The following is a 20,462-nucleotide window of genomic DNA, read 5'->3' as shown; positions in this document are numbered from 1 at the left end:
AAATTATCACCTATCCATAAAGACCGGTGACAGCTTAACCAGTGGGTGTCCTACCATTGTGACACACTGCCAGAAAAAGCTGAGTGTGGCGCTCAGTAGCCCCATAGGGAATGAATAGAGTACAGCTCTTGCATGCGCATTGTCACTTCGTTCCAACGGGGATAAAAGTTCCCTGTTCTGCTAGTCAGTGCGAGTCCTTGAAGTTGGACCCCCCCAATAATCAACAAGTGATCATCTATCTTGCTTATAACTTGTTTTAACCGGACAACCTCTTTCAATTTGTTTTTTCCTACTTAAAAGAATTTGCAAATTATCTTGAAAACAATTTTACAACTGTAATACATGAGCATCACCAGTAGATGGCAATAAAGTTTAAGCAAAGAATATCGTGACAGCGCCAAAAGGAAATTGTGCAAAATTAGTGCAAATCGCTTACTAAGTGACGTAAATAGGATTTCGGGAAATTTAGGGGATTAGGTTACTGAAATGCTTTACCGAAGGTCTTCAATCTCTTTGATGTAATTATGTATCATGTTGCTAATTTCTTCATTACCATCACCTGCAAATACAAGGTTAACATTAAAATATTAGATAAAAGAGGTTATATTTTACAGTTATACTAAACAATGAGGAGATTAAAGGAAATCCGTCAGTAGGATCTACCCTCCTAAGCCGTTTATATGGGAATGAAGGTCACAGAAAGGTGAACAAAATGATACTTCCCATGTCTTATTACATAGAAATCCACATTTTTCTTGTAAATGAGCTGTTAAGATCTATGGTCCGGATACAGATTTCCCCGAGAATCTGCTTCCAGAGCTTATTTTAAATCAAAGGGAATGCTACCATTGTGATAAGCAATGTCTGACAATCTGCTCTCCTTATCTCACTGCAGAACTGTGCATGATTATTCTTAACACAGTACAGCAGGGCTGAGCTTTGAAAGATCTACAGTTGTAACTCTCTTCTCTTCTCATAGTGCTGCCAGCTCAGCTGTACTTCACTCCCCTACAATGGCTGCCTGTGAGATGGAAGCTGAAGTAGTGTTAGTGCTGTCAGCTCTGCTGCAGAGCTGTGCCCGATTACACCAATGAGAGGAGAAATGCCGCTGCAGATGTGTTAGTAATTATATAAAAGTTCAGCTCTGCTGCACTGTGTTTGTTATAACCACAAACTGTTCTGCAGTGAAAGAAGACCATCAGTCATTACACATCGCACACTGGTAATGCCCCCTTTCCTTTTAAAATAAGCGTGCGGCCGCATGTATTGCTATGCGGCAGCACTTTCCACTCCTGAGTGACAGCGGCAATGCCGGGTATTACCATGCGAGACTCGGACGTATTTCTCGCATGTGTGATCCCGGCTTCATATGGGTTTAATCTGCAGGTTAATAGCTTTACTAACCGGCCTGATGCCTACAGTTAGCCGAACACTGTGGGGAGAAAATGAACTTTATCTCCCCTGGCAAAATTTGAGTTTTAATCATGGAGGAGGGACCGGTGCTGGTTCAGTTACCGCTCTGAAAATACAGAACGGCGGCCGTAAAAATGCCCCCGACCTTGACTGACACTAATCTATAACGGCGTCAGCTGTCAGTCAGAGCTGGAGGGGGGGGGGGGGTTTACGAGAATGCTGCCAGGGGGGGATAAAGTTCATTTTCTCCCTGCAGTGCTATTAACCTGCAGATTAACCCTAGATCTTAAGCAAAATTTGGATTTCTCTGGAATAATACATCAGATCGCAGATTTCAAGGTATCACTTTATTCCGCTTCCCAAGACCTGCATGCCCATATAGACAGTTTAAGAATTGATACTACTGACAGATCCCCTTTCAACTACATTTCCTCATACATGATTATGGCTTGGCCTAACGTTGTTATCCACTATAGCCCTTCTTTACACAACTTTTTTTCTTCATCCCTTTAACCCAAAGTTGAAAGGTTAAAAGAGGAAAGATCATCTTCATTTAACTCTGCAAACTAGAGTATGGAGCTCATAGCACAAATATACAAAAAAAATCCTAACAAGAGATTAGCAGACCAAAAGACTGTCATACACATATAATTAGATTTTTAATTTTCTTTGATACCTTAACTAAATAGCTACCCATTTTAGAGAACAAACTTGTTGAGAAATCTGTAGAGACCGTTCTTCAGTCCACATAATTTCCACAAATGCAGAAAGCTTCATGAGGACAGGTTGTGTCTGTTTCTTGACTAGGTACCTATTTAAAAAGACTGAGGGTATGTGCACACGGTAAGTAAATGCTGCGGGTTGGACGCTGCGTACCTCCACATACTGGATGGGATTTCAGGAAATCTCATGCCCACTATGCGTGCACAGACGGCTGTGGAACACCCGCGGAGACAGACATGTGGTGCTTCTTTCCAGACCGCAACATGTCAATTTCTAGCATGTCGAGTCTCCGCAAGGTAAATGTCACCGTACAATGTATTGGCTGCGGTGATTCTGCACAGTTCAATTAATCACCTGCGTTCAATAGCCGGCAGCGCTTTGGACACATCAGACATGCGGAGCATCCAACACGCTGCCAATTACTGACCGTGTGCACAGACCCTACGTCTGTACAGCTGATAGCTGCACTTTGGAGGCCCTTGGATGCTGTACTTAATGTTCCAGAACGATGAAACACGTTCCTCTTTAGTGATATTTAGCACAAGCATTCATTTGTTTTCCTCCACAGTCTTTCCTTTGTGTTGGGGTCATTTCTATGTTTATATACAGAATTTCAATACAAATCAAAAGCAGATAAATGACTGCAATGTGCTACATTACTCAGATTACTTTCTGCTGAGTTCACTAATCGGCTGGTAAACAAGTAATATTCTACACTTCTTTCTAATGCCCAAACAATGTTACATTTTATTCAGGAATGTACAATTCTTTGCATTAATATTAGAAGATATGTCAAGGGGATACATTTTAAATAGGCAAAACACAATAAGACAGAGAAAATATATAAAGGCAAAGTGTGGGACCATCATACATGGATGTGTAAACGAGACCTGTGTATGGACCCTGATGCATGGACTGGCCACAGGTCTCCTGACCTGAACCTGACAGCCTAGTATGTGCCTAGAAAGCTGTCAAGTTCAGGACAGGAGTCCTTCTGGTGGTCCATGAAACAGAAGCCTCGAGACAGAATGGCGTAAAACTACTGCATCTATTATATCGATTGGGAGCCTAGTGATACATATAACACAAGAACATAGGTGGTGGCTTCAAGAGGGCAGATCACCATAACGCTTACCAAGTCAGTCCGGCCAATCTTACTAAATATGGAATAAATTACTTTTGATGTGGAATGGTCATATAAAGTCATAATAGTTATAGCCTATCGTGTGATACTGTCCGCTGAGATGGTGCATCTAATCCTATCTTGTGCAATACTGTCTATAGAGATGGTGAATCTAATTCTGTTATGTGTGATCATGTCTGCCAAGCTGGTTTATGGAAGCTTTCCATGTGTGATACTGTCATTGAGCTGGTGTATCTAAGCCCGTCATGTGTCATACTGCCAACTGAGTTGGTGTATCTAAGCCTATTGTGCAGATTATGTATTCTGTCTAGTGATGAGCGAGTGTACTCGTTGCTCGGGTTTTCCTGAGCATGCTCGGGTGTCCTCCGAGTATTTGTTATTGCTGGGAGATATAGTTTTCATCGCCTCAGTTGCATGATTTACGGCTTCCAGATACGCTGAATACATGTGAGGAATGCCTGTTTGTTAGGGAATTCAAACATGTATTCAGCGTATCTGGCAGCTGTAAATCATGCAGCTGAGGCGATGAAAACTATATCTCCGAGCAATAACAAATACTCGGAGGTCACCCGAGCGTGCTCAGGAAAACCCGAGCAATGAGTACACTCGCTCATCACTAATTCTGACGTGGATACCTATTAAGTAGCTAATGAAACTGAATGGGAGGAGACACAGATTAGATATTAGAAAAAACTTTTTGACAGGGTGATCAATGAGTGGAACAGGCTGCCACGAGAGGTGGTGAGTTCTCCTTCCATGGAAGTCTTCAAACAGAGGCTGGACAGACATCTGTCTGGGATGATTTAGTGAATCCTGCTTTGAGCAGGGGGTTGAACCAGATGACCCAGGTGGTCCCTTCCAACTCTAACATTCTATGCTTCTATGGTTCTATAGCTGTTGCATTCTGAGAAGGTTGACACATAAACCAGAACTATGATATCAAAACTACTTCATATGAATGAATGGATAAATACTGCACCTGCTCTAGCAAGGACCTGATTGGCCTGGTCACTCATGAGCTGCGTAATCCTGGTTCTTAAAGCATCCACCGTTTCTTGCATAGCCTTAACTCTCATGCGTAGATTGTTATTTTCCGTCTGTAACATTGCATTCTCGTGGAACATGTCATTGATGCTCTCAACTCCTTCTTCATCAATTATTCTTTTACCCTATCATTTTATGATCAGAAAACAGCAAAAGATCAGGCAAATAGTGCTCCCTGTAAGGATATTCTCTTAACGTGTAGGATAAACATCGTATATGTACGTTACCTTAATGTACAAAGATATTTCTGATTTATTTAAAACATGAATACCTATAAACCTTCTCTGAAAATCGCTGTGCGTGTGCTCAGATCAGGGCTGTGGAGCCGGTAAGCCAAACCTCCAAATCCCCAGCGCTGCCCCCTACTGAGCATGTACATAAAGTGCAGCACAGACTCATCCCCCCTACTGAGCATGTACATAAAGTGCAGCACAGACTCATCCCCCCTACTGAGCATGTACATAAAGTGCAGCACAGATTCATCCCCCCCACTGAGCATGTACATAAAGTGCAGCACAGATTCATCTACCCCTACTGAGCATGTACATAAAGTGCAGCACAGATTCATCTCAGCTAAAAGCCCTGATCCTTAGGGTACCGTCACACCCAGCAACTTTCCAACGATCACGACCAGCGATACGACCTGGCCGTGATCGTTGGAAAGTCCTTGTGTGGTCGCTGGAGAGCTGTCACACAGAGAGCTCTCCAGCGACCAACGATGCCGAAGTCCCCGGGTAACCAGGGTAAACATCGGGTTACTAAGCGCAGGGCCGCGCTTAGTAACCCGATGTTTACCCTGGTTACCATTGTAAATATAAAAAAAACCAAAACACATACTCACATTCCGGTGCCTGTCACGTCCCCCGGCGTCTGCTTCCCTGCACTCCTGCATCCTGTGTAAGCGCGGCCGTAAAGCAGAGCGGTGACGTCACCGCTGTGCTCTGATGTACGGCCGGACGGCGCTGACACAGGATACAGGAGGAGTGCAGGGAAGCGGACGCCCGGGGACATGACAGACACCGGAATGTAAGTATGTAGTGGTTTTTTTTTTTTTTTAACATTTACAATGGTAACCAGGGTAAACATCGGGTTACTAAGCGTGGCCCTGCGCTTAGTAACCCGATATTTACCCTGGTTACCAGTGAAGACATCGCTGCATCGGGTCACACACGCCGATGCAGCGATGTCAGCGGGTGATCCAGCGACGAAATAAAGTTTCAAACGATCTGCTACGATGTACGATTCTCAGCGGGGTCCCTGATCGCAGTAGCGTGTCAGACACAGCGAGATCGTAACTATATCGCTGGAACGTCACGGATCGTGCCGTCGTAGCGACCAAAGTGCCACTGTGAGACGGTACCCTTAGATCAGGAACAGAACAGACATTTATAGGACATTTCATACCATTCTCAAATTATTCTGAAAATATTTAACAGCACATCCTGCATTGTACTACTGTACCCAACTTATTATATATTTTACAAGTCGGAGTTGGTTCATTTTATACGGACTCCAACTCCGACATCACAGCACTGCCCCCTACTGAGCATGTACATAAAGTGCAGCACAGATACATCTCAGCTTACAGCCGAGATCCTTAGATCAGGATCAGAACAGATATTTATAGGACATTTCATCACTTTCCCTAATTATTATGAAAAAATTTATAGAATATACTGCATCTTACTACTGTGCACAATATATTATATATTTTAGGAGTTGGAGACTCCGACTCCACAGCCCTGGCTCGAACATAAGCTGATCACGTCTGCTTAGTGATGTGAGGAATCAGTGGGGGGCTCAAGACCCAGAACACAAGCAATCAACAGTACATGACAGATATTACAGTATAGAAGGAAACAAGAAATAATAGTGAAGGTAAAGCTCTACCAAGCAGCATCCCTCAACAGACCTGGAGTTTTTTGCTACAACCCCTATAAGGCCAGGGTCACACATGCAGCCGCACACTCCGGTCCCGAGTTTCTCGCATCACACTCAAAAGTATGACCCCAGCCTAAAGGACACAGTCACATACACTTAGGTGTGGATGCAGCAATACAAGGCTTCTTCCCTCTATTTTCAAGTATGTCATAATAAGGGAAGATATTCACGTTTAATTTTTAAAAAAATTGTGTCGTGAAATTGCAAACAAATGTGCAATTCCACAATTTGTTTTTGTGTTTATTTACCATGTTCACTATATGGTAAAACTGACCTGGCAATATTTCCAGGTCAATACGAGTACACAGATACCAAACATGTATAGATTGTTTTGTTTTTTTATTTAAGTGGTGAAAAAAATACTGCATTTTATTGCAATGTTGCGGCGAGCAAAAAAAAAAAAAAATGTAATTCTAGTGTTTTTATTTCCTTTCTCGTTATGCTGTGCACCAATCAGATTTAATTAATATTTTAACAGAATAGATACATCTCTGAACGCAGAAATACCAAATGTATTTTATTTATTGTTTTATTTTCAATGGGGCAAAAGGGGGGTTATTTGAACATGTGGGGGGTTTTTTTTCATATATTTAGTATAATTTTTTTTCTCTTTTTACTGTATTTAACAGTCCCCTTTCCGAACCTGAAACTGCGATCGTCTGAGTAATTGCCTGCAGCAGTCAAAAGTACTCCAGTAGTGATGAGTAGGGTTGAGCGAAACGGATCGTTCATTTTCAAAAGTCGCCGACTTTTGGCAAAGTCGGGTTTCGTGAAACCCGACCTGACTCCAGCGTGGGATCGGCCACGTGGTCGGCGATCTTAGCGCCAAAGTCGCGTTTTGTATGACGCCTTCCCTGCCATTTTTTCAGCCAATTAAGGAGTGTGGGCAGCGTGATGACATAGGTTCCGGCCTGGTTTCTGCGGCGTCATAGAGCCATATTACCGTTTGGGCTGCAGTGATTTCCGCAGTCAAAAACAACATATGCTGTGCACGGAGGGGAGGGGAGAGGGGGGAGAGGGGGGAGAGGGGGGAGAGGGGAGAGAGAGAGAGAGAGAGAGAGAGAGAGAGAGAGAGAGAGAGAGAGAGAGAGAGAGAGAGAGAGAGAGAGAGAGAGAGAGAGAGAGAGAGAGAGAGAGAGAGCGAGAGAGAGAGCGAGAGAGCGAGATATTAAGTTAATGTAAAAAATAATCCACATCGACTTGCATTGGGTTTCGTGTTCCGGTCCGGAACCCGACTTTACAGTAGAATCGGCCGATTTCACGCGATCCGACTTTCGAGAAGGTCGGGTTTCACAAAACCCAACTCGATCCTAAAAAAGCAAAAGTCGCTCAACCCTAGTGATGAGCGAATATACTCGTTACTCGAGATTTCCCGTGCACGCTCGGGTGTCCTCTGAGTATTTTTTAGTGCTCGGAGATTTAGTTTTCCTCACCTCAGCTGAATGATTTACATCTGTTAGCCAGCATAAGTACATGTGGGGGTTGCCTGGTTGCTAGGACACTAAAAAATACTCGGAGGACCCCCGAGCGTGCTCCAGAAATCTTGAGTATATTCGCTCATCACTACACTCCAGATCTGACATCACCGATGCAGCCGCTCTACAAAAACCAGAGCAGCAGCAGAGAGGCCACACTGGAACCAGGGAGAGTGAGAAAAAGCTCAGTTTTTTATTTTATAGATCTGCAATAAAATTTAAAAAGAGGACAACGCCTTCAAAAGCTGAAGTATCTACTGAAAACTGCAGATGATAACCAATGACCTAGAAAATACATATATTAATAAACACGTTGGCTGCTTTGCAATCTAATTGGCCATTGCCTTAGGAGCCACCCATAGAAATGGACTTGATTTTCTGAACCTACCGTTTTATACTCCATCAGTTCCATCTGAAGCCTTGTTATTTCATTTCGAAGTGCATTTATCTGCTGACTTGTTCGATCCTGGTTAACCATGACTTTGTTCTTGATATTTCGCGCTCTGTTTGCGTATTTAAGCGTGTTCAGCGTCTCCATAAAATCTCTGTCTGAGGGGCTTACACATGCAATCATTACAGTTTGGCTGCAAAAAAAGAAGAGTTATTGCCTCCCACAATATGTAGAGATGACAACAAAAAACATTTACATTTTACAACTGACACACGCAATGAGCACTTTATTCCATAATACATTAGCAGCTCACTAGTGGGAACAAACATGGTGGAAACATGGGGTCTTTAGCATACAATAAAAAGAGAAGTCGAGTAATGTTAACATTGAACTGAAACCCCAAAAAAGTATATTGAGAGCTTCATAACGCTACAGAAAGGTATATCGTAATTTTCGAATCTAGAGTCTGAGAGAACTGCTCTCTCCCCCTGCCCCACAATGATCTAGCTGATCGGTGCTACCACATCCCGCACATCCAGAGAAGGTGAAGAAACTATTAGGTCAAGTGATCGGTCACATGTCTGGAAGGAACCTCAAATTGTGCTAATGTACAGAGTCTGTATGTGTTTTGCTAATGCAGTTGTGCGGGTTGTAGCTGAGCTGTGTGTTTTGATGTAGCAGGGTTGTGTGCATGTATGTGTGTACTGTAAGTGCAGCAGTGTTGTGTATATGTGTGCTCGGCAGTGAGTGTACATAATGTGCGTGCTATAAAGCTATATGTGGAATATATATGCTGCAGAGAAACACTAACAATAGATTACCTCCCTATTCCACCCAAATGCATAGAAATTAATATCAACCACACGACTGCTTTATAATGCCAGCTTTTCCATGTGAAGTGTTTTTTTCTTAGTGGAATTCTGGATAGGATATTCAAGCTGCCGACAATTCCGCTCTCCGGCTATGTAACTGAGGTAGTGGACAGGATGTCGACAAAACGTGAAATTTTATAGCCCTGAATAAAGTATGCAGCTCTTCTGAACTCTGATTCCCTTGCCTGATTTTGGAGGACCTCGGATTTGTCGGCATCTTGAATATCCTATCCACAATTTCTTGAAGAGCCATCTGCAGCCCTCCTATCATACCTACTATATACGTGTTGTTCATACTCACAACTTGTAAAGGTGAGAATTTTCCCTTACAGCAAACTAATTGTTATTTTCGTAACTGCGCTATCGCCCCTCTCTTTACCCTTTGTTTTCTTAGAGGAGGCTGATAGTCAGGTCTGGTCACACGCTCCTCCACCAGCAGCCATTGTATGGACAGAAGTGCTGGTCCGTGTGTGAGGAAATCTGCACTCTCAGGTAACTTTCAATGAAAACATGGAATACACACACTGAACCATCTAGGTAGATTTACCAAGATAAACGCACCAGAATTATAAGACGGCCTTGCTGTTTAGCACACTTTAATTTTTTTAAATACTAAATAAAAATTGCAATGTGCACTGTGGTCCAACCTCTATAACTCTGAGAATAAAAGCTGAGGGATTCTGAAGGAAGAAGGATGATACCTTTGTAAAGAATAGGATCACTCGTTTCCTTATGTTCTTTGAACCTTCTGTCGTTTGGTAACGTCATGAATCATGGAGTAGTGTTTGCTCAGCAACTTTCAGCTGCCGGCCGGAGCGCCGCTCAGATACAGACAACTTTCCAAACTACACTGAAAGTTTTCTACAGGTAGAATCGGATACGTTTTACTCCAATCACCCTATCCATTCAGGACTATTTGCACAGACACCACCAACCCACAGCAGAATTGCCAGTGAGTGTGCTGAGGTACTTTGCATTATAGATACCAGCAACACACAGGAGGATTATCAGTGAGTGTGTTCAGATACCTTGCATTATAGATACCAGCAACACACAGGAGGATTATCAGTGAGTGTGCTGAGGTACTTGCATTATAGATACCAGCAACACACAGGAGGATTATCAGTGAGTGTGCTGAGGTACTTTGCATTATAGATACCAGCAACAAACAGGAGGATTATCAGTGAGTGTGCTGAGGTACTTGCATTATAGATACCAGCAACACACAGGAGGATTATCAGTGAGTGTGCTGAGGTGCTTTGCATTATGGATACCAGCAACACACAGGAGGATTATCAGTGAGTGTGCTGAGGTACTTTGCATTATAGATACCAGCAACACACAGGAGGATTATCAGTGAGTGTGCTGAGGTACTTGCATTATAGATACCAGCAACACACAGGAGGATTATCAGTGAGTGTGCTGAGGTACTTTGCATTATAGATACCAGCAACACACAGGAGGATTATCAGTGAGTGTGCTGAGGTACTTTGCATTATAGATACCAACAACACACAGGAGGATTATCAGTGAGTGTGCTGAGGTACTTTGCATTATAGATACCAACAACACACAGGAGGATTATCAGTGAGTGTGCTGAGGTGCTTTGCATTATGGATATCAGTAACACACAGGAGGATTATCAGTGAGTGTGCTGAGGTACTTTGCATTATAGATACCAACAACACACAGGAGGATTATCAGTGAGTGTGCTGAGGTGCTTTGCATTATGGATATCAGTAACACACAGGAGGATTATCAGTGAGTGTGCTGAGGTACTTTGCATTATGGATACCAGCAACACACAGGAGGATTATCAGTGAGTGTGCTGAGGTGCTTTGCATTATGGATATCAGCAACACACAGGAGGATTATCAGTGAGTGTGCTGAGGTGCTTTGCATTATGGATACCAGCAACACACAGGAGGATTATCAGTGAGTGTGCTGAGGTACTTGCATTATAGATACCAACAACACACAGGAGGATTATCAGTGAGTGTGCTGAGGTGCTTTGCATTATGGATATCAGTAACACACAGGAGTTATCAGTGAGTGTGCTGAGGTACTTTGCATTATGGATACCAGCAACACACAGGAGGATTATCAGTGAGTGTGCTGAGGTGCTTTGCATTATGGATACCAGCAACACACAGGAGGATTATCAGTGAGTGTGCTGAGGTGCTTTGCATTATGGATACCAGCAACACACAGGAGGATTATCAGTGAGTGTGCTGAGGTACTTGCATTATGGATACCAGCAACACACAGGAGGATTATCAGTGAGTGTGTTCAGATACTTTTCATTATAGATACCAGCAACACACAGGAGGATTATCAGTGAGTGTGCTGAGGTACTTTGCATTATGGATACCAGCAACACACAGGAGGATTATGAGTGAGTGTGTTCAGATACTTTGCATTATAGATACCAGTAACACACAGGAGGATTATCAGTGAGTGTGCTGAGGTACTTTGCATTATGGATACCAGCAACACACAGGAGGATTATCAGTGAGTGTGTTCAGATACTTTGCATTATAGATACCAGTAACACACAGGAGGATTATCAGTGAGTGTGCTGAGGTACTTTGCATTATGGATACCAGCAACACACAGGAGGATTATCAGTGAGTGTGTTCAGATACTTTGCATTATGGATACCAGCAACACACAGGAGGATTATCAGTGAGTGTGTTCAGATACTTTGCATTATAGATACCAGTAACACACAGGAGGATTAACAGTGAGTGTGCTGAGGTACTTTGCATTATGGATACCAGCAACACACAGGAGGATTATCAGTGAGTGTGCTGAGGTACTTTGCATTATGGATACCAGTAACACACAGGAGGATTGTCAGTGAGTGTGCTGAGGTACTTTGCATTATGGATATCAGTAACACACAGGAGGATTATCAGTGAGTGTGCTGAGGTACTTTGCATTATGGATACCAGCAACACACAGGAGGATTATCAGTGAGTGTGCTGAGGTGCTTTGCATTATGGATACCAGCAACACACAGGAGGATTATCAGTGAGTGTGCTGAGGTGCTTTGCATTATGGATACCAGCAACACACAGGAGGATTATCAGTGAGTGTGCTGAGGTGCTTTGCATTATGGATACCAGCAACACACAGGAGGATTATCAGTGAGTGTGCTGAGGTACTTTGCATTATGGATATCAGTAACACACAGGAGGATTATCTGTGAGTGTGCTGAGGTGCTTTGCATTATGGATACCAGCAACACACAGGAGGATTATCAGTGAGTGTGCTGAGGTGCTTTGCATTATGGATACCAGCAACACACAGGAGGATTATCAGTGAGTGTGTTCAGATACTTTGCATTATAGATACCAGCAACACGCAGGAGGATTATCAGTGAGTGTGCTGAGGTACTTTGTATTATGGATACCAGCAACACACAGGAGGATTATCAGTGAGTGTGCTGAGGTACTTTGTATTATGGATACCAGCAACACACAGGAGGATTATCAGTGAGTGTGCTGAGGTACTTTGTATTATGGATACCAGCAACACACAGGAGGATTATCAGTGAGTGTGCTGAGGTGCTTTGCATTATGGATACCAGCAACACACAGGAGGATTATCAGTGAGTGTGTTCAGATACTTTGCATTATAGATACCAGCAACACACAGGAGGATTATCAGTGAGTGTGCTGAGGTACTTTGTATTATGGATACCAGCAACACACAGGAGGATTATCAGTGAGTGTGCTGAGGTACTTTGTATTATGGACACCAGCAACACGCAGGAAGATTATCAGTGAGTGTGCTGAGGTGCTTTGCATTATGGATACCAGCAACTCACAGGAGGATTATCAGTGAGTGTGCTGAGGTACTTTGAATTATGGATACCAGAAGCCCACAGGTGGATGGTCAGTGATTGCGTAGAGCTTCTCTGCAGTATGGATTCATTCTCTCATTTTTCAGGCAATTTGAACTCCAGACTACTAAGCTTGTAAGTTGGATATTTAATAACCAGCATACTCCGCTTTTATATTCAGCCCACATTGTAATTTTTGATTGATTGATTTTTGTATCCCTATTGGCATAGGTTTGGCGGATCCCTTGCCACTTGTTGCGGCAGTGGTGGGAGCACCAGATTTTACTGTCCATTTGACAGTTTTGTTTTTTTTAAACTCTCTTTAAGGCATCGCTGCATATAGCAGAAATCACAGTCCGTACTGACAAGCACGGGGATCATCAGCTGACCACCCGGCTGTCATGACAACCCTATTGGTGACCCGTGATCATGCCAGGGGCGCGCCGATGGGAAAAGGTAATGACAGGCAGGCATGTTGGCGCATGTTAAATGCTGCTGTCAGAGATTGACCCCGCGATTGTTAGCGGCATGTACTGGCTGTAATACTCAGCTATCACCTGCCGGGTATGGGGCGGGCTCGCTGCGTGAGCCTGCACATTACACCAGATTCCGACATGCGCCGTATATACACAATTGATGTCGTGAAGGGGTTAAGTAAAGTAACCTCACTACACTCAATCCATTTGAGCAGAGATGCGACTTAAACCCTCACGCTCTGGGCTCTCCTTCACTCCTCCATGCTCATTTGAATCATACTACCCATAGATTTATTCTTACCCACACCTCCCACTGGGAATCTAATATTGGTGCTACCTTAATACACATAAAGTGGACACATATCTGGTCCTCCAACACAGGCGGTTTACTCAGTACTTTGATGTTGGAAATAAATTATAAAGTTATGATGAGATAGAATCTGACTTCGGACAGAGTGATCAAACCTGTTCCTAGCTACTCATCGCAGTGTTTCACAGGCTGCCAATATACAAGCGACATGTACCATACAAGAAAACCACCTGTGAGACTTTACTAAATATCCCACACCCTTATTACTTTTCTTTTTTTTAAAGCAGCCAAGCAACTTATCACCTCAGCTTGGAGAAAACCAAAGCTATACCTAAAAGCTAAAAGATGAATCTTCTGCGATATGATCAATGAGAAACTATCAGCTATACTAACAGACAGAAGGTCTGTCAGAGAAAGTCTTTTCAACCTGGGCAGAATACAAGAGCCATACTCTTTGGGCTTCGCCACCATTCTGCCCGCTGGACCCCACAACCCTGATTCCTCTTAATAAACTACATCTAGCAGAATTTGACTCCCTCTTGGGCTCCCCACCTCCCATCCCTTCTCCTTTCCTCTCCCCCAGTCACTGACCTTTTCAGATTTTCTTAATAAAAAGTTTGTATCTTGGCGCTTTATTACTCTGTTTCACTTTAAAACTTTCAATAAAAACCTACTCTAAAAAGAACAACCAGCAAGTGCACCTTGATAAATTTGTGTTTTGAAGGCAATCACTGGTCACTGCAAATAATGATTTGTTTTACATTTTCTTTAATCACTCTTCATTTTGTTAACTGATAAAAAATAAACTTAATATTTTGAAAGCATTCTTACTCTGCAGCACTTTTTTCACCCCAGCCTAAAACTTTTGAACAGTACTGCAGTGTATATTACCTGTTACCGCCAAGGGAGTCCTGGAGTAGCCTGGTCAGCTTGGAATCCCTGTAAGGCACATGCGTGGCTTTTTTACTTTTGTCTCCTAAAGCACTTATCACATTTCCAAGGGCCAGCTTTAAAAGAAAAAATATGACTCATTAAAGGATATAAAACATATTCAAAATCTACAATCACATTTATTCACTTCGACGCCCTCTCAGGATAACAGCATTGAATTATATTCTGGGCCTATGTTGGGTTGCCGAAGGAATTATTTAGTTACATTAAGATGTTTTCAAAATAATAAAGGGGGTTTCCTGGATAACATTAGATCCGCAAAGTTCTTACACTCAGCATACCCAAATGTACTACGTATTGTTAGGATGTCCCATTAATAGGACAATGCTTCAATACTAAAGGTACCGTCACACTAAACGACTTTATAACGATATCGCTAGCGATCCGTGACGTTGCAGCGTCCTCGCTAGCGATATCGTTTAGTTTGACACGCAGCAGCGATCAGGATCCTGCTGTGATATCGCTGGTCGGAGCTAGAAGTCCAGAACTTTATTTGGTCGTCAGGTCGGCGTGTATCGTCGTGTTTGACAGTAAAAGCAACGATGCCAGCAATGTTAAACATGGAGCTAACGACCTGTGAGAACGATAAGTGAGTCACCGTTACGTCACAGGATCGCTCCTGCATCGTTCTGGAGCTGCTGTGTTTGACATCTCTACAGCGACCTAAACAGCGACGCTGCAGCGATCGGATCGTTGTCTATATCGCTGCAGCGTCGCTTAGTGTGACGGTACCTTAAGACAGCCACTACTAAGAGACTGCAGCACTTAACTGAGAAATATGGCCCCTTGAAAAAGCTGATGGCGACAGTGCGGAGAGCCAAACTCACACTGGTTTAACACGTCTGGCCTATTTTAAGGCAAGGCCATCATTATTGTGATCATAGCAAAGCCCTTTGATAAAGATTCCAATTTAAAGGGACACTGTCACCCCCCTCCAGCCTTTATAAACTAAAAGAGCCACCTTGTGCAGCTGTAATGCTGCATTCTAACAAGGTGGCTCTTTTAGTTTTTGTTGCTGTTATTCTCAAAATAAAGCGTTTTATAATTTTGCCCAAATACCCATCTTTATACCTGGAGGCAGGTCTTTGAAGCGCCCAACTGCCGTCACTCATCTCTTCTGTGGCGCTGGTCGCCGCCCCCTCAGCGATGTTTTCTTCTGAAATCCGGCGCCTGCGCTGTGCTCTTCTGCCTGGGGCAGGCGCATTGAGCATTGGCCGTCATAGCTCAGATGCCGGGTTCCGGACTGCGCCTGTGCGGGCAGTGCGGCCACCCTGCTACTGAATACCCGCCCCGCAGTGTGTTATGCATTATGCACAGTGCGGGGCTGGGATTCCTAGGCACGGCACAGGCGCAGTCCGGAACCCGGCATCTGAGCTATGACGGCCAATGCTCAATGCGCCTGCCCCAGGCAGAAGAGCACAGCGCAGGCGCCGGATTTCAGAGAAAAACATCGCTGAGGGGGCGGCGACCAGCGCCGCAGAAGAGATGACTGACGGCAGTTGGGGCGCTTCAAAGACCTGCCTCCAGGTATAAAGATAGGTATTTGGGCAAAATTATAAAACTCTTTATTTTGAGAATAACAGCAACAAAAACTAAAAGAGCCACCTTGTTAGAATGCAGCATTACTGCTGCACAAGGTGGCTCTTTTAGTTTATAACGGCTGGAGGGGGTGACAGTGGCCCTTTAATGACTTAATAAGAATTCCTGAGTCTTTTTTTAGAGCTATTGAATGGTTACAGATGGCCTTCATATAGGCAAATAAACCGGCCCAACTTAAGCATGCCCTTCTTTGTAGACCCAAAAATTAGGGAGGCTTAGGTCTACCCGATTTGAGGTTGTGCCATCTAGAAACTCATATGCTCATATGTCTTGAGTAATTGACTGGTGTCGGCATGTCACTCCAAAGACTTGGGTTTAGATAGGCAGAGTTTCCTGCTGGTCCCTCTCCGAGCCCTGCCGTGATTAGTCAACACTAAGTTCCTACGTTAAGATCTAACCCTACTATTTGGTGCTGCCCCAACTCAGAGATACATAAACTTCTCTGGCCATCCCACCATCTCTCCCCAGCTCTTGATTCTACTGCGTTTTCATTGATCCTCACAGAGCCATTTTGGATCTGTAGGGAGAAGTTTAGGGCAAATCAGTTTGGGAAGGGATTAGATTAGCTGTCATTGCACATGGAGGACATAATGGCTTCTTTATTAAAATAGACAGGATACTTTATACAAAACTTGGCACTACTGGATGGAATTCAAACAGTCCAGGAAATATGGAGAGTTATTCCTTCCAGACACCTAATTGTGCTTGCAAGTCTTATTCAACATTAGGGCATTTCCCAAACCTACCCCCTTACCCCTCTAACCACCTACCCATTTTTCCCCTTTTTTTCTCCCCTTCTTCTCTTTCCTTGATTCTCATACAATAAATGCAAGACTAAATACATTTGTTGGGAGAAATTCTCCTATTTAGTATTGGTTACGTTTTGCACTACTCTCTCTACAGTCTAATTTTAATTATTTTATAAAGATCATTAGTTTTGCATATAATGATTGCAACACTTTGATGTATATCATAATTCACTTTATTGCTGTACGTGATGGGATTGCTTTACCATGACAGTTTTGTTCAGATTTTAATACAGTAGGTCAGCAAAAGGGAGTATAATTAAAACTTAACTTGTAATAATTAGATATAAAAGGTCATACACATAGAATAAAAAGAACCTGTATTACAAAGGTAAACATAAGAGAAAACGCCAAATCCACAGTGATGGGTTTGGGCTTGGAGAATAGAGCCACTCCAAAGTCTGCCAAGACCACAGTGGTGGACATAGTATTAAGTAGAGCTGGTGTCCTATACAGGCTATACCTGGCTAATTGACTATTCATGATTACTGTGTACTGTGAGACTTTATGTAAGGGGCTGATGTCTGTCATTGTGGTCCCAGTGTCATTTTTAGAGTAACTAAGGCCTATATCCACCATTGTGGTCTTGGCAGACTTTGGAGTGCTCTATACACTGGGCCCAAAACTGACCACTATGTGTATGACCATTTTTGTCCTTTTATATCTAGTTATTAAAAGTTAAGTTTTAGAATATACTCACCTTTGCTGACCTACTTCTCAATTTATCAATTTAGCGAGTTTATTTGGAGTGTTATTGGTCTATTGAGACAAAATGGTCTTGGTTTTAGTCCATTTCTTGCTATATCAGCGTTTCTGTACACACAAAGAATAAAAAATATATATATATATATATATTATATTAGTTAGACAGACAGATAGACGGACAGAAAGACAGACAGATAGAATCGGTGAATAAACCCCATGCCACTGTGTCAATGTAATGAAGCTCACACCACCTTACAGATGTATCTTATTTTTTTTTTATAACAAAGGATTAGTGAATTCAATGGCAGGGAGGTTAGTTATACAGTAGTCTATTGTGAAATAAGCCCTTAATCTTACTAGACCACAGTTGATAGAAATTCCTTCCTTAGCTCGGTCTCCTGTAGCTCCTGTACGTTTAAGTCGCTCTGAGCCAGCCAAATCCACAAAATGGAACTTGGCAGTAAGGGTTTCAAACTCGTTCATTTGTGTAGACTCGGATGTTATCCTATTATCCAAGTCATTCTCCTGTAAATAAAAAAAAGAGAAGCAAAACCTTTGAAAGAAGATATTTAAGTAGCAGTAAAACACAAACAATCATCTGCTTACTGATACATATGGCTAGCGTTCCTCCAAAAACAACTATACAAACATCAAAAGTGGCTTAGCATCAAAGAAATTGGGCTTATTAGGCGGTGTTCACACATTTTAGCGGCAGAGCATTTTTTGCTGCAATTGAAATTAAAAGCGCAACTTATGCCGCAATTTAAAAATGCCTCAACTTGTGAACAGAACTATACACTAGGAAAATCAAGCCTTAGGTGACACACTGGAGGGTTTGGAGGAGAGACACACAGAAACCGCTTCAGGAAACTCTCCTTTTCTGGAAGTTTTTTGCAGCCTTTTGATTGGATTGTACCTTTTGGCAAGGTTTCCTTAAGGAAATGACGGGCTCTTTCTTTTCTCCACCAGGTGAACAAACAGATAACTGTGACCACCGATGTAACAATGATTTCATGTGCAGGTATGCAGGAATAACAAAGGAGCATCAACTACATGTAAAGCCGGGGTTACATTAGCGTATAACATCCAGTGTGAGAGCATCGGATGTGATATGCTAATGACACTGCTCCATCTCAGCTCGCGAGCCGAGTGTCAGTGCTCTGATCCTCTCGCATCAGACAATCTCAGCACACCTGTGGAGGAGCCGGAGAAACTAATTTCTGCACCTTTTTTTATTGCTGGAGTCTGCGAGAATCACACTGCACTCGGATGGCATCCACGTGCAGTCCGATGTTTCACACCGACCAATAGAGTTGTATGGGTGTGTGAGATCCAAATCTGCTATTGCTTCCTCGTGCCAAATCGGCATGAAAAAATAACCACAGATGTGATCTGCTCTATACAATAACACTGGTCAGAGTGCTACGCTCATGTGAGCGAGCCCTAAAGGGAAGCCTGTGTCATTAATAGCACAGAATGACGTCTGTACGATCACGGATTATGTCATTTTATGGGTGGATGCTCATTTCATTAAAATCGTAGAAACAGATTATACTTACTGTATCAAGTTTTGGACAAACTCGTGTTTGACATAGGTGGACTGTGAATATGGCATGTGAGCGCGAACTCTGCACATTCATTTGCGTGCTGGCAGTAGTTCTAGATAAGGCACCCAACTTCAAACACTGCATCATCTAGAAGAACAATCAGAGACGTGTTACTGGCAATGTATGGAAGCGATCTGTCACATGGAACACATAGACATGGTTTACAAACAAATATATTAGAACTATTTAGTCTGAAAACAGCAGAGTGTATCCGACTCGTCAAACAATGGGCCAAACTATCTCCTGCCTTCGGAGAGCAGCTACACGCCGCGCCTGGCTGTCTCCCGCAGTCAAGAAATGCCTAAGTGGAGCAGAGGTGGAGTGTGCGCATTTCTGCGGCCAGCAGCGATCAGTAAGTTATCCCCAAGACTTCCAAGGAACACCTTATTATTTTGTGAATCGTCCTTTATCATCGTACTACTCTATTAGTTGTGACTAAGGCTACGTTACCACGAGGAGCCTTTGGTGAGTTTTTGATGATGCAGAATTTCTGCACCTGTTAAGTAAGTTAGGTTACTTGCGGTTTTTATCACTTTTTTGTGGTCTCTTTTTGGTTTGTCATGTTTTACATAAAGCTGCTTTGTTTTTGATACTTGTTCGTATTTGGCTTTGGCAAAACTTTATTGATACAGTCATGTGTGGTCTACATGCATTTCCACAGCTTTATTTAAAACTATGACACACCAAAAACAGACAAAAAACACAGAGTTGAAAACGCATTAAAAATGAATGTTAAAAAAAATGCACACAAACATGCAATGAGAAAACGCAGGTAACCTAAATTAAACGGAACCTGTCACCCCCAAAATCGAGGGTGAGGTAAGCCCACCGGAATCAGGGGCTTACAGCATTCTGTAATGCTGTAGATAAGCCCCCGATGTATCCTAAAAGATTAGAAAAAGGCGTTAGATTATACTCACCCAGGGGCGGTCCCGCTGCGCTCCGGCGCCTCCCATCTTCATCAGATGACGTCCTCTTCTGGTCTTCACACTGCGGCTCCTACGCAGGCGTACTTTGTCTGTCCTGTTGAGGGCAGAGCAAAGTACTGCAGTGCGCAGGCACTGGGCCTCTCTGACCTTTCCCGGCGCCTGCGCACTGCAGTACTTTGTTCTGCCCTCAACAGGGCAGACAAAGTACGCCGGAGCCGCAGCGTGAAGA

At 43.1% G+C, this 20,462-nt stretch overlaps 1 protein-coding gene across 10 annotated transcripts in view; it reads right to left on the bottom strand.

The window, feature by feature from the left end:
- Positions 1 to 20,462, bottom strand: part of KIF21A (kinesin family member 21A) — a 227,489-nt gene that overhangs the window by 104,902 nt on the left and 102,125 nt on the right. For all 10 annotated transcript variants that reach the window (XM_077264819.1, XM_077264822.1, XM_077264826.1 and 7 more), the window contains exons 5-10: positions 19,257 to 19,391; positions 18,055 to 18,222; positions 14,528 to 14,643; positions 8,129 to 8,324; positions 4,260 to 4,449; positions 496 to 559 (exon numbers count right to left, since the gene is read on the bottom strand). In XM_077264819.1, coding sequence (XP_077120934.1) covers positions 496 to 559; positions 4,260 to 4,449; positions 8,129 to 8,324; positions 14,528 to 14,643; positions 18,055 to 18,222; positions 19,257 to 19,391 — 869 coding nt within the window. The remainder of the gene's footprint in view (positions 1 to 495; positions 560 to 4,259; positions 4,450 to 8,128; positions 8,325 to 14,527; positions 14,644 to 18,054; positions 18,223 to 19,256; positions 19,392 to 20,462) is intronic.

Source organism: Ranitomeya variabilis, chromosome 5, assembly GCF_051348905.1.
Source record: "Ranitomeya variabilis isolate aRanVar5 chromosome 5, aRanVar5.hap1, whole genome shotgun sequence".
Lineage (NCBI taxonomy): Eukaryota > Metazoa > Chordata > Amphibia > Anura > Dendrobatidae > Ranitomeya > Ranitomeya variabilis.
The sequence above is the reverse complement of the archived record's forward strand: the minus strand, read 5'-3'. Positions and strand labels throughout refer to the sequence as shown.